The sequence below is a fragment of the Lissotriton helveticus genome, chromosome 6 (assembly GCF_964261635.1).
Source record: "Lissotriton helveticus chromosome 6, aLisHel1.1, whole genome shotgun sequence".
Lineage (NCBI taxonomy): Eukaryota > Metazoa > Chordata > Amphibia > Caudata > Salamandridae > Lissotriton > Lissotriton helveticus.
In genome coordinates this window covers 1,772,584,517-1,772,599,332 of record NC_136067.1, presented here as the reverse complement: position 1 = coordinate 1,772,599,332, position 14,816 = coordinate 1,772,584,517, and the positions used below count along the sequence as shown (strand labels likewise).

The 14,816-nt window shown below is 46.6% G+C and overlaps 1 protein-coding gene across 1 annotated transcript in view; it reads left to right on the top strand.

The window, feature by feature from the left end:
* Window positions 1-14,816, top strand: part of RHOQ (ras homolog family member Q) — a 203,515-nt gene that overhangs the window by 149,939 nt on the left and 38,760 nt on the right. Inside the window, exon 4 of the mRNA XM_078649667.1 lies at window positions 10,463-10,558. Within this exon, the coding sequence (XP_078505793.1) occupies window positions 10,463-10,558 (96 nt within the window). The remainder of the gene's footprint in view (window positions 1-10,462; window positions 10,559-14,816) is intronic.

Here is a 14,816-nt window from a genome sequence, read left to right as displayed (position 1 = left end):
GTATGAGAAAGTTCAACTACACCCCTTGAGGAGAGTGTTCAAAGTGGGGGAGTGGGGACTCGTCTTCTACCATGAGGTCCTGAAAACCAAGTAGCGTCCTAGGCAAGGATGGATATGAAAGTCTTGGCTGTGTCAGCTCTACTGAAAATTAAGGAGTTCTTAAATTTCTCTATAACAGAGCTTGTCTTACAAATGGCATCAGATTGGGAAGAGTAGCCATTAGGGTTGTAGGCATTCACAATTCACATCAGAGAATTATTTAAAAAATTGAGTGAAACCACCCTTCCAGTTTGCTTCCACCTCAGTAGCTGCACAATTTAATGCTAGGGAGATAAAAACACAACCCAGCCTTGTCTCGCCCAGAAGAGGAAGGTATCGATGGCCTGAAAAAAATGGGCAAAGTTGTCTAAAGAAGGGGTGGTTTTAAGGGTCCAAGTTTCTTGAAATGCAAGAAAGTAAAAAGATGTAATAATGTCTAGCCAGTTTGGATCCTTACACTCAGTTTCTAACCTGGCTATGTTCAATAAAAGGAACCCTAGCTGATCACTAATGTGAGGCTCTAAGTAACCCCCCACCTCTCCTTCAGCTGGTCTCATCTCAACCCAGAGTTCAATACTGGGCAGTTGATCTACCTACTCAAGGATCTCAAATCTTTTGGAGGAGGTAAAAGGGGAACGTTTCTACCCAAGAGGTCCGCAGTGAGACAATGGTGGCCTTAGGGATCCCCAGAATGATGGAGACTGCTCACCCCTAGGCCAGAGGAAGTATAACTGACATACTGCTCCCAAGTATACTTACTTTGAGTAACTTGAGGAGCCTGAGGCACCTGGGAGTAGTGGGTGCCAACTATCGCAGAACCATTCCCCGGCTTGTACAAACACCCCAATGGGTGCAATCTAATGCCTGAGCCCTCAATGCCCTTGAAGGAAGCCATAATTCTGGCAACAGCACACCTGTTATAGAAGTTCCGCACAATGTAATCACCCTTTGACAGCTTGGGGCCTTGGCCAACCCACCCGGCTCTACAGACCTGTCAAGCTTACACTCCGCAGGATCCTCATGCAGTAACAATGCCCCACCTCCGGACCTTCCAAACACCCCGAATGTAATTCACAGAGTGTTCAGATGATACGGTGAGGGAAAAAACCCCAAAAGGGGAAAAAACCCAAAAGAAAAGAAAAGAAGGAAGGGGCAGCAAGGGAACAGAAGCTGTAATAAAGAACACACAAAGGTTAATACAAGTCAATAACCCTACTCTCATTACATTCTCGCTACTCAACAGAATGCATGATTCACCTGTAAGAACGACTTGCGCCAGCCCTTCTTACTCAGTCTTCTGACTTCCTATGTATTCTGTACAAACACAATAATAACGGGTTAACACATGGAAATGAACCCTCCCTTCTGAATAGCAGTGTTCTCGCTAAAAACCTACCCCTTCTCTCTGCAGCTGAAGCTCTAAATAAGGGGAATCCGTTAGATGAGTTAACACTAAACGCTTTCATTCCAGAAAACAAAATCCATAAGGAAACACAAGGAGCATCAGCGCTGTGAGCTAACGATCAAATCCTTCGTAATATGCAAATACTTCTTTTCTACACAATGTTTCTCAAGTTCAAAGTGAAAGAACCCAAATACGGCAAGGCGTAGTTGATTCACTTCTACCCTCCGCTTTGGTATTTGTAATCCTCTGAAGAAATGAAGACCAAAAGACATGTCATGTATTCATGACGGTAATGCGGAGGTATGTGACTCCACCCCCTGCATTCCGCCACACCAAGAAGACACAACAACCCAACGAAGGAAGAAACAAAGTACTTTGACGCTAAGCGCCAGAAACGAACATAGATTTCAAGTTCCGAAAATCCTCGCAGCCGCGAGGCAGAATGGGCTCTCAAGTAATGAAAGTAAAAATTTGCACAGAAGTAACAGAAAACACACACGCGCTATCCAGCGCTCGCTCCTATTACTAGAAGGCGGCTTCCTCTGTGATCAGGACACCAACGATCCTCCGACCGGGCAAGGAACAGCGGGAAAACGCCAGAACTCAGGACAGCCGTTCCAACAACAAACACAGAATAACGAGCCCTGAGCACCGGGTACCGCCCTGCATATCACCCAACCGCCGGGACTCATGGGTAATGTAGTTCTATTCCTAAGCTTCATGGGAACTGAAGTCTTTAGGCAGGCGCACTCGCTCTAGATCCTGACAGTACGCCCTCCTCCCAGGCGCCTCCTAGGACCAGGCTTTGAAGGGTGTCTCAAATGGAAGGAGCGGAGAGCCCTAGGAGCATGCACGTTCCTCCACGGCTCCCAGGAATCGTCCTCGGTGCCGTATCCTTTCCATGAGACCAGATACCAAAGCACCCCCCTGCGCATCTGGGAGTCACGAATAGACTTTACCTCGTACTCCAAGTTTCCATCGCAGGCAACAGGAGGTGGCGCCGATCTGCGTGATGTGAGGGCTCTCTTCAACAAGTGCACATGAAACACTGGATGTATTCTCAAAGAGCTAGGCAACTTAAGTTTGTATGCAACAGGATTGATACGTTTCACGATGGGATATGGACCGATGAAACGGGGATGGAAAACGCTCCTCAACTTGAAACGTATGTTTTTTGTGGAGAGCCATACCTTGTCCCCTATCTTGAACTGAGGACCAGGATCGCGGTGTCTATCCTCCCAGCGTTTGTACGCCTCTTTTGCTTTGCACAGATGTGATTGTACTCCCTTATGCACCTTCCTTAAGGCCTGAACACGTTCTCTCACTGATGGCTGTGTGTGCAAGTCAGTGGGGATGGTGATAGGCAAGGTATTAGCATCATAGCCGTAATTAGCCTTGAAAGGCGACATTCCCGTTGAACTGTGCCACGAATTGTTTTAAGCTAACTCAGCCATCCATAACAATTCCACCCAGGATTCATGAGCTTCCTTGGAGTAGCAGCGCAGATACTTCTTCAAAGTCTGATTTAGGCGTTCAGTTTGCCCATCAGTTTGCGGATGGAAACTGGTGGAGAGTGCTGACTCGATACCCAATGCTTTGCACCACATTCTCCAAAAACGGGCTATGAACTGAGGCCCCCTGTCTGAAACAATGACCCTTGGAATGCCATGCAACCTGATGACCTGGGAGGCCAGTAACTGGGCTGTTTGACCTGCTGTGGGCAAATTTACACAGGGTATAAAATGCCCCATCTTTGTCAAGTTGTCTACTACCACCAGTACAGCAGTTTTACCCTGATCCAAAGGCAGACCTGTAATAAAGTCTAGACTTATGTTTTGCCAGGGTCGATCTGGTGTAGGCATAGGCATCAACAAACCTTTCCTTCTAGTGGTGTCTCCTTTTGCTCTAGCACAAGTCTCACACCTTCCTACCCATCGGGTAGCGTCACTAACCAAGGACTCCCACCAAAAATATCTTCAAAGCAGGCTCACGGTCTTTGTTACCCCTGGGTGTCCGGCCGATGGAGCGTCAAGGCACCAAAAAAAGCCTTTTTACGTATCTCCTCTGTAGGTAGATACAAACACTCCCCTTGAAATGGCAGTCCCTGTCTCACCTTCCTGCCAGACTTTGCCGCAGCCCAACGGATCCACGACCCCATTGACCTGGAACCTTTTACCTCATCCAAAAACTTTTCAGCTCTTATCACACAAACCACTTTTGCCGAAGGAATTATAGAGTGATGTTCCTCTTTAACCTGTTCTGTGGATATTTCCTGTCTTGACAGAGCATCTGCCTTCCTGTTCTCAATTCCTGGTCTGAAGGTCACCACAAAGTTGTATTCTGAAAAGAATAGCATCCAACGCATTTGCCTTTGCGTCAGATGCCTCGCAGATGCCATGTATTGGAGATTACGGTGATCGGTATATACAGTAACTGCCTGACAAGCCCCCCACAAATACGGCCTCCACTCTTGAAAAGCTCTTTTTATAGCTAAAAGTTCTTTCTCAGCTATTGTGTAGTTGACTTCAGCCGAACTCAACCTCTTTGACAGGTAAGCAACGGGATGGAGCTGACCGCTTTGTGGATCTCTCTGAGAAAGAATCGCCCCAATGGCTTCATCAGACGCATCTGCCTCGACTATAAAGGGATGCTCTAACACAGGGTGCGCCAACACCGGTGCTGAGGTAAAAGCCCTCTTCAAAGTCTGGAAAGCGTCCTCCGCCTCCCCTGTCCACACAAAGGGTGTTCCCTTTCGTAACAACTTGGTAATTGTAACAGCTGTCTGGGAGAAATACAGAATGAACCGCCGGTAATAATTAGCGAACCCCAAAAAACTCTGCACCTCCCTCACGTTCCTAGGGGCTGGCCAATCCTGTACTGCCTGTACCTTCCTCCCAGACATTTGCAATCCGCTTGAGCTGAGATTCACGCCCAAAAACTCCACCTCCTGTACACCAAACTCGCATTTGCTCAGCTTTACATATAAACAATGCTCCCTCAGTTTGTCCAACACCTTGCACACCTGGGCTGTATGACATGAGACGTCCCGAGAGTATATCAAAATGTCGTCGATATACATCACCACAAACTGGTCCACGTACTCCTTTAACACATCGTTTATGAAGAATTGGAACGCTGCAGGAGCATTACACAGCCCAAAGGGCATGACCAGATATTCGTATAGACCATATCGCGTCTTGAAAGCAGTCTTCCACTCGTCCCCCTCTCTCACCCTGACCAGGTGATAAGCCCCACGTAAATCTAATCGGGTGTAGATCTTTGCCTCTCTCACCTGGTCGAGCAAGACTGAAATGAGGGGGAGAGGATAACGATTCCTTATGGTATTTTTATTCAAGACGCGATAGTCCACACATGCCCTCAAATCACGGATGATACCCAAACGTACATAATGGTCAAGGTATTCTTTTAAGTGCGTGGTTTCAGGTACTGACAAAGCGTACACTCTGCATGATGGTATCGTGGCCCCCTCTACCAGATCGATGCGGCAATCATATTCCCGGTGAAGGGGTAGGGTTTCAGCTTTCTTCTCGCTGAAAACATCCATATATGACAAGTATTCAACGGGTAGTTGCACATCCGTTTCCACAGCGGTTGCCGCTACAAACGGGGTTGCCAATACTACAACATGAGCGGACGCACACGGCACTAGGTGATCCTGACAATTCTCCATCACAAATTGGAACGACTTTGTCTGCCAATCAACCACCGGATTGTGTTTCCTTAAACATGGCATGCCCAAAATGACCTCATACTGAGGTGCAGCTATTATGTTCAAAGACAAGTTCTCAGAATGGACATATCCCTGCATTGTTATTGATAGACCCAACTCGCTGGTTCTTTCGATTATGTGACCTGAAGTTAAAGGTTTGCCATCCACCGCTAAGACTTCTTCCGGATTCTCTCTCGGAACCCGAGGCAAGGCCAACCTTGTTACCAGACCATCATCTATGAAATTGCCTGTGGCTCCAGAATCCAACATTACCATGACTTGATATTGCTCTAACTCACATTCAAGTGTCATAACCACCACTAAATGTGACTCAGTTTCATCGTTACCATAAGAGGATAGAGACGTACGTTTCCACTCCTGTACACCCTCACACCTATTTTGGTTGTCACCCTTTGCTTCTACTTCCTGCACAGTTGTAGACACAGCCACTTTTCTGAATCTATTGAAGTTACCAGAAGATTTGGGTTTTGTTGGACATTCTCTAACATAATGACCCTTCTTCCCACAGTACATGCATAGGCCCTGTACTCTTCTTGCTTCTCTCTCTTCCCTAGACAAGGGAGCCCTGAGAGCTCCTATTTCCATTGGTTCGGGAGCTGATTCCGATCCCCCCGCTACCCTACGAGGGCCCTTGTCGTTACTGTAGGTTCCTCTTTCCCATCTTCTTCTGTTGTTCCCTCTCTCTGCCAGACGGCTATCCAGTCTTAACACTAGATTCACCATGTCAACAAAAGAAGTAGGCTGAGGATCAACCTGCGCCACTACATCTTTTAGATCCTCTTTCAATCCTTGATAAAAGAGGGACACTCTTTTCTCCTCTGGCCATTCTGTTTCAGCCACCAGTCTGTTAAATGCAGAAAGGTAGGTAACTAATTCTCCTCTCCCTTGCCTCCACTCCAGAAGCTCTCGATCAGCACTAAAAGATGTAGCCCTTCTGTCAAACACTCTTTCAAATTCTGCTTTAAATGCGGTCCAATCCGACAGGATGGGATCATCGCGTTTCACCAAAGGCACTGCCCAATCGGCCGCATCCCCAACCAAATACGAGATAATAAAAGCCACTCTCGAGTGGTTAGTGGGAAAAGAGGAAGGCTTGCATGAGAAGTGCATAAGAACCTGGGTCATAAACACATGCACCTTGCGGGGTTCACCTGAGAACCATTCGGGATTAGCCAGAGGGATTGGAGGGGGCATGGTTACCTGTACGGTAGAGGACGGTGCGGAGGCGTTAAAAGGATTGCCACTCAAACGTTCCACCTTCTCCCTCAATGCAGCGGTTTCGGCCTTAGAAGAGGCCAACTCCTGCTGCACCAGCACCAGCGCATGCAATACATCCTCCATGGACGCCATTATCACTACACGAGAACCGGGCAGAGTGAAATTCTTGGGCTCGTTATTCTGTCAAGCTTACACTCCGCAGGATCCTCATGCAGTAACAATGCTCCACCTCCGGACCTTCCAAACACCCCGAATGTAATTCACAGGGTGTTCAGACAATACGGTGAGGGAAAAAACCCCAAAAGGGGAAAAAACCCAAAAGAAAAGAAAAGAAGGAAGGGGCAGCAAGGGAACAGAAGCTGTAACAAAGAACACACAAAGATTAATACAAGTCAATAACCCTACTCTCATTACATTCTCGCTACTCAACACAATGCATGATTCACCTGTAAGAACGACTTGCGCCAGCCCTTCTTACTCAGTCTTCAGACTTTCTATGTATTCTGTACAAACACAATAATAACGGGTTAACACATGGAAATGAACCCTCCCTTCTGAATAGCAGTGTTCTCGCTAAAAACCTACCCCTTCCCTCTGCAGCTGAAGCTCTAAATAAGGAGAATCCGTTAGATGAGTCAACACTAAACGCTTTCATTCCAGAAAACAAAATCCATAAGGAAACACAAGGAGCATCAGCGCTGTGAGCTAACGATCAAATCCTTCGTAATATGCAAATACTTCTTTGCTACACAATGTTTCTCAAGTTCAAAGTGAAAGAACCCAAATACGGCAAGGCGTAGTTGATTCACTACTACCCTCCGCTTTGGTATTTGTAATCCTCTGAAGAAATGAAGACCAAAAGACACGTCATGTATTCATGACGGTAATACGGAGGTATGTGACTCCACCCCCTGCATTCCGCCACACCAAGAAGACACAACAACCCAACGAAGGAAGAAACAAAGTACTTTGATGCTAAGCGCCAGAAACGAACATAGATTTCAAGTTCCGAAAATCCTCGCAACCGCGAGGCAGAATGGGCTCTCAAGTAATGACAGTCAAAATTTGCACAGAAGTAACAGAAAACACACACACGCTATCCAGCGCTCGCTCTACCAGAAGGCGGCTTCCTCTGTGATCAGGACACCAACGATCCTCCGACCGGGCAAGGAACAGCGGGAAAACGCCAGAACTCAGGACAGCCGTTCCGACAACAAACACAGAATAACGAGCCCTGAGCACCGGGTACCGCCCTGCATATCACCCAACCGCCGGGACTCATGGGTAATGTAGTTCTATGCCTAAGCTTCATGGGAACTGAAGTCTTTAGGCAGGCGCACTCGCTCTAAATCCTGACAAGACCGACCAGGTTTATCTGCATGTGGTCCTCCCCTATCTTTGTGGACAGCCAGTGGGACACCTTAATCTTAAGCTGTAAAAAAACCCTCGTAAATGTTTGGTTTAATTGGTGTCTCATACAGAAGGACCACCACATAAGCGGTACATTCAAGTGGAAGATCTAGAAAGTTACCCCTATGCGAAAAAGCCCAGGGACTAATCTCCACCTGGGGTGCAGGGTGAACCTCAATGTGAGCCCCAAATTGGGTGTCCCTAGTGTCCACTTGTCTTGATGTCACAGGTTGAGATGCAATGGGGTCATTGGGATTGCCCATGTATGTTTTGTCAGAGCTGATGTTCCTGCTCAGTTGGGGACCCCTTGTCCTACGGGCATGAAGGTGGGGGCAAGATCTGTGGCAACCATACAAGCCACTTTGGTGGGAGAGAGCAGATGATCCCACATTGCCATGTACATTCAACACTAAGGCCCCGGGCCGGAAGAACCAGTTATGTGGTAGGGTGGTGCATTAACACAGGGGTGGTTGAAACAAAGCTCCCTTTCCTTAACCTTTACCAGTAAACAATTATTGATTCCAATAAGATCAGAAACCCTTTTGCTTAAGGAAAGAAAAACCATCTTTAACAAACTTAAGTTCAGCTCTAAGATGTACAAGCAGGCTCTTACTATCATCTGGACAATCAGTGTCAACAATATAAAAGGTCCAATCCAGCTCCCTGCTGAGTATTAGACCTCATTGGATCAGTGGAAGCAAGGGCATAGGAAACTGGGTGCAGTGAGGTACTCTTGAAGAGACAGTGCCACAATTGATAAAGGACCAGTGGCAATGGTAGGTGAGGAGGAAATGGGTACAGGGGTGGTGCCCACAAGTCCTGACTCTTTCACCAAATTAATGGCTGGTCTAGAGGAGTCTTTGTAACATGGACAGTCATCCAAAGCAGTGTCCTTCCCCCGGTAGAACTGATCTTAGTTTTCACTCTCCTGGGTACAGGTGTGGCAGGGACAGGTCTCCTGCTACTAATCATGTTCTCGACTTCAGCGATTAATTCATCAATTACTTGAGGGGCACAATACTCAGCTGCCTGGCACCTTGCTCATTTGGCTCCTTCCTAAAACCAAAAGAATTATCGGATGCTTTTCGTTTGCCCATGGCGATTAAGGGGAGCACAGATAACAAACAATGGCAAAATCGAGACACGTACCGCCAATTGGGCAATCAAGCAGTCAGGAGGGTCAAGGCCATTGAAGATAAAAAGAAACACAATTGATGGATGGATTGCAGAACAAATCAAAACATTCACCCCCAGTCAAGAGATCTGGGTTAAATCAATCATTCTTTTACTCTCCATGCCACCCCAGTTTAGACCTGGCCATATGCAAATCAGTCTTGACCCTGTGCCTCATGGGAACAGTCCAGCCCGAACTGCCAAGCCAGGTCCTCCCTGGACCGGAAACAAGCATCCTAGGACAACCCCAATAGACCAACAAACTTGAATCATTAATATCATCTTGAGGTTCCAACTCCAATCCCTATAGAACAACAGTGCCTTAAATACAGCCTCTAGGAGAGCCCAGAAAGGGGACTCACTGCAGGTGAAGTGAAGGTTGTCAACGCCAAAAGCCCTTTTGGCGAAGCAAGTTTAAGTGATGAAGGATCCAATCCAGAGATCTAGTTCAGCTAGCCATTGTGCTACTCACCTTGCAATTCCGTCTCTCTACTACTCCTCAGCTTGGAATGTTTCAGACCATTAATGGGTTTCCAAAGAGACATAGTGCCTGATATTTGTTATTTTCATATGCAGTTTTTTGAGAGACCCTGGACCTGTGTGAAAGGAGTTTTCTTTCTCTCTACGCAATCCGGGTCAGTTTAGCATAGTTGGCAGTTTTTTCCGGTGCACAAACGTCAAATAAACAGCCCAGGCCCATTTTTACTACACATCACATGGCAATGATGACACCAGCCACACTCATGCAAAAAATAGCTTTTTAGGGCAACACAATAAGATTTAATCTGTGCTATGGTGCAAAGGTAGGTGAGGAGATGCTTGTATGAGATTTATACCCACAGCACATCTTCCATTACCAATACCTAAGCACAATTGCACAAGTTAAAATTGCATCGTGTGCATTTTCCTAGACATTGCAAGTATTACAAATAGGAACGTCATGTGCTTTTCCTTTTGCCCATTGTTTGAGGCTGCTTTCATTTGGTTCTAGGATTCCATGCAAAGCCAGGAGACTTTGAGTAACTGTAGTTGACTTGACTGTGTGTGAAATGTAGGGGTGTTTGTGCTGTTGTGACCCTACTATCCCTCCTGCCTTTGCATACAACATTAGGGGTTGGTGCTATGCACCACAACAGCATTTGGTGTTGTGCTTAAGTCAACCTTTGCACTCAAACTTTGATCAACCCTTCTGTTTGTGCTACTTTGCCTCGTTTGAGCAACCGCACTAATGTAAATCGGGGCCCTGATGTTCAGAAGCATGGAGACCTCACATTTGAATCTAAATCTTTTTTTGATCTAGGCTATGGAAAGCGTGCTCTGTCACCTTATCTACTGGTACAGCAACTCATGAGTCTGAAAGAACTATTGGGGCTGCCTCGGTTAAAAAACTTTTCTTGTGGATAGTTTTTCAGAACTTTTTTTGTATAGCTCAAACTTTTCTTACATTTAATACATCTTTTTGCCAGGTTGATCTGCGAGATGACCCCAAAACCTTGTCCAGATTGAACGACGTGAAGGAGAAGCCTTTGACTCCAGAGCTGGGGCATAAGTTAGCAAAAGAGGTAAGACAAATCTGTGCCATTGAGAAAAGTTGTATGCTAATATTGATTTGGGAGTCAAGTGGAGAGGGCGTCAATTCAATGTTGATGATGTGCAGTTTGTCTCTTGAACAACTTATCCTTTCTAATACAAGTGGTGAGAGGATCAGATCTTTGCACCTGGGACAAGAGAAACTCTACTCTTTGGGCATCATGGGAATTAAAGACTACAGGGCTGGTTCACAAAGCTTTACCATGAGTATTAATTTCTTATTCCTGTCTTAACTGTGAATCACTGGTGGATATCCATTACCCATTCATAAAGTATTTTCTGTGGGTAGTTGTGTGTTACTCCTGGCTTAGGTGTGACTGGCTCATGAACTTCCGTGAATATGAGAAGCTTATTCATGGAAAAAAGTTATGCAATTCACAAATACTTTTTCGTGGAGAAAGCACAGATTACACTTGTTTTTTACCTCATAGTTAAGATATTTGCCATTAATTACCTACTGATGTTACGCACCCTTGGATATTCCCATATTAGGTCGAAATATGAAGCGTGCCTGCATCTTCTGCACATTCTCATTACCATACAAATCCCTTTTGTGTAAAGCAACTTTAACATATGGCTGATGGAGATATTCAAATGTAATTGAAATAAAACCTGACATTTTTCAACACCTACCTGACATTTATACATTAACGCCGCCTGAAAATGTGAACCGTAGGCCACTGCCACCTTTGAATCACTACATTTTAGTTTAAAGGTTGTCTTAGAGACTCTATGGCTCAATATAATGAGAACAGTCTTTACCCTTTAATTTGCCCTAATAATGCCTGGAGCACATACGTGATTTAAAGTCTATATCCATGCCCGGCACTTAATTTGAGCCAGTGGAATCCAGCGGCACTCTTTTTTTGGTGACTGGCTCTTATTTTTCCCTCATCAAACATTTTCGGATAGCAACAGGGCGAAAACACACAAAGGGGGAAAAAGGAGTAAGAGAAATACAGGAAAACCCTCATAGAGGGAGAAAGCAAAAGTAAAATAAAGGGGCAGGAAGTTTCTGATAATGGATTAAAGAGGTGCCTGTGCGCAGACATTTATTAGCAGCGGCCGAGGGCTTCTGAGCAGAGCTTTTGGCACCGGCACTCATTGTTTTACAAATTAAGCACTGTAACCATGCCGCCTTAGACCTCGTGGGGTACCTTTCAAACTGACCCAGCAGCAGATAGCCCTTATGGCTTAAATCATGAAAGATACCACCTTTACCATTAATGTAAGTGTCCTGCATGTGCCTGCACCCACTTTGTTTCTGAACCACCAAGAAATGTTGTATGGACTCCTTACTGAACTGACTTCCAACTCATGAATTGGCTACTGAGGCAAAACGTGTTATGTTTTAGTCCTCAGGATCGGTTTGTTGAAAGGTAAGCCCACCTCTAAATCTAGCCAACACCTGGATAGCCTTTATGGCACAGAGTGTTGACAGGATTAAGTGAGGGTAAAATATGAAAGAGCAAGGAAGGAAAGGAAGGGGACTGCAGGGAGGGAGATCTGAAAGACATAAACAGAACACATACATAAGACTGGGTTCCTATGCATAAACAACACTATTCTATCAAAGCAACGATGAGGATCATACCTGTAAAAGAAAAGACAAAGCCTTGTGGATGTGTAGAGGCAACGTAGGGTGAAATATGATGCAACTATAAAGAGACAGAACGGACATGAACATCAGTAATCTACAGGAACATATACCTCAGTGCTCTACACAACCCCCCCCTCCTATTATCACCTGCTCTGTTCACCTACCTAGATATGACTCCACTAAACATCAAAGAGGTAGAGTGTGTCCCACACCTCCTAATCCCCTGTTAATAGAAAGGTCACATATCATGTTACACATATATATATATTATCTACACACAGTGTTAATCTTCCACACCAAGCTCTTATGGAAAATCCCTTGATGAAACGCACAACTAATACGTCCTAGCTGGGTTTCCGAAGTGTCTTAATTACCACCAGAAAAGAAGCACCTCGAAAGAGTAACTATCCAAAGTTCGATAGCTACTTTAGTCACACCACCGTTGGTCGAAAATACCAACCGGGACAAATCCAAGTAATAAACGTAAAACAAGAATAGGCACTAAGCATGGCCTCCACAAAGTCAAAATAGATCAAGAAACATCCAAAATCCAGACCGCCGCTGAGTAAGCCTCTCAGCGTCGCGGTAACAGCACTCTTACCGCACCAAGTACCAGGAACACAGGGGCCGATTCTCACATCGGGTCCGGAATCACCGACACCGCTCCCCGGCCGCCATTCCCCTTTTCAACAGTCGCGCGGGAGCACAATGCGCCGCAAAGGATGCCGGGAGAGGTAGTTCTTTCCCGGAGTATGCCGGGAATTGTAGTTCGCGGTCACCCGCGATCGTGACAGTACATCCCTCTCTCAACCGCGCGGACAGGGGCCCGGCTTCGAGGGGCATCTCCTATGAAATGCAGACACCAACCGCGGGGCATGAACACCCAGGGCAGGTTCCCATGAGTTCTCTTCCGGCCCATACCCCTTCCAGGACACCAGATACCACAGCTTACTCCTCCTGAAACGGGAGTCCAGAATACTTCGAACCACATACTCCTCCTCGCCCTGCACCAATACAGGCGGAGGACGAAACTTGCCTTTTTGACCTTGATGGCTTCAGCAAAGAAACATGAAACACCGGATGGACGCGGAGATGAGGAGGGAGTTTCAGCTTCACCGCCACCGGATTCACCCGTTTCAGCACCCTATAAGGTCCAATGTATCTAGGGTTGAACACACTGTGCTTCTTGAAACGCAAATTCCTGGTAGACAACCATACCTCATCCCCTGCACAGTTTAGAGGTCCTTGCCTCCGGCGTTTGTCCGCCGCAACCTTATACTTGCTTTTCACAGCTCGCAGATGTTCTTGTACTGTGACCAAAGTCTCCTTATTATGTGCCACCCTTTGAGCCACTCCAGGAAGCAAGGAGCTAGTTTTAGGTTGCACAAAGGGGAGGAATCGAGGGTGTCTGCCGTACAAACAGTAGAACGGAGTATGTTTGGTGGAGCCGTGTGTGGCATTATTGTAAGCCACCTCCGCCAGCCACAAATAATCCACCCAATTCTCTTTATCAAGGTCCACATAACATCTTAGGTACTGCTTAAGGGTCTGGTTCAACCGCTCAGTCTGGCCATCAGTTTGCGGGTGGAAACTGGTGGAAAGGGCGGACTCTATATGCAACGAGGAACACCATGTCTTCCAGAACTGAGCTGTGAACTGCGCCCCTCTGTCAGATACAATGACACTTGGCAATCCATGCAACCGCACCACATTGACCATCAACAGCACTGCCAGCTGACCCGCCGAAGGTACTTGTTTACAGGCCACGAAATGCCCCATCTTGGACAGGTAATCGACCACCACCATAATGGCCGTACAACCTCTGTCTGCTGGAAGGCCGACGATGAAATCCACCGATATCCGATCCCAAGGGATCGATGGAGTAGGTAGGGGCTGCAGCAACCCTTGCGGACGGCCGTGGTCCGATTTCATTCTAGCACACTGAGCACAGGCGGACACCCAGCGCCCCACATCAGGTCTTACTTAGGGCCACCAGAACTGTCTCAATACACGCTCCAGGGTTTTGGCCACACCCAGATGTCCTGCACTAGGCGATTCATGGCACCAAACGTATACCTGCCGTCTCAGAGCCCTTGTAGGCACCAGTAACCGGTTACGAAACATCGGCAGGCCCCCATGCAGTCTCCATTCCTGATTACAACCCAACCACGTCTTCCAGACAAAGGAGTCAACGCCCAGCCGAACATCCCTCAAAAAGGTATCCGGCTGTAACACACACACCACTTTTTCCGGAGACACTATGCTTGCCTCAGGTTTTTCCTCATTCGGATTGTAGGACGACTGACGAGTGAGAGCGTCAGCCTTCCTGTTGTCTGCTCCCGGGCGGAATGTGATGATGAAATTGAATCCGGAGAAAAACATCATCCACCTAAGCTGTCTAGGAGACAGATGACGCGCAGCAGACATGAACTGCAGATTCCGATGGTCGGAATAAACAGTGACCACATGACGAGCACCCATCAGAAAGTGATGCCATTCCTGAAAAGAGTCACGAATGGCCAACAACTCCTTTTCAGCGATATGATAGTTTATTTCTGCTGGATTCAACTTACGCGACATATACGCCACTGGGTGTAACTGACCCGTATCAGAATGGCGTTGAGATAAGA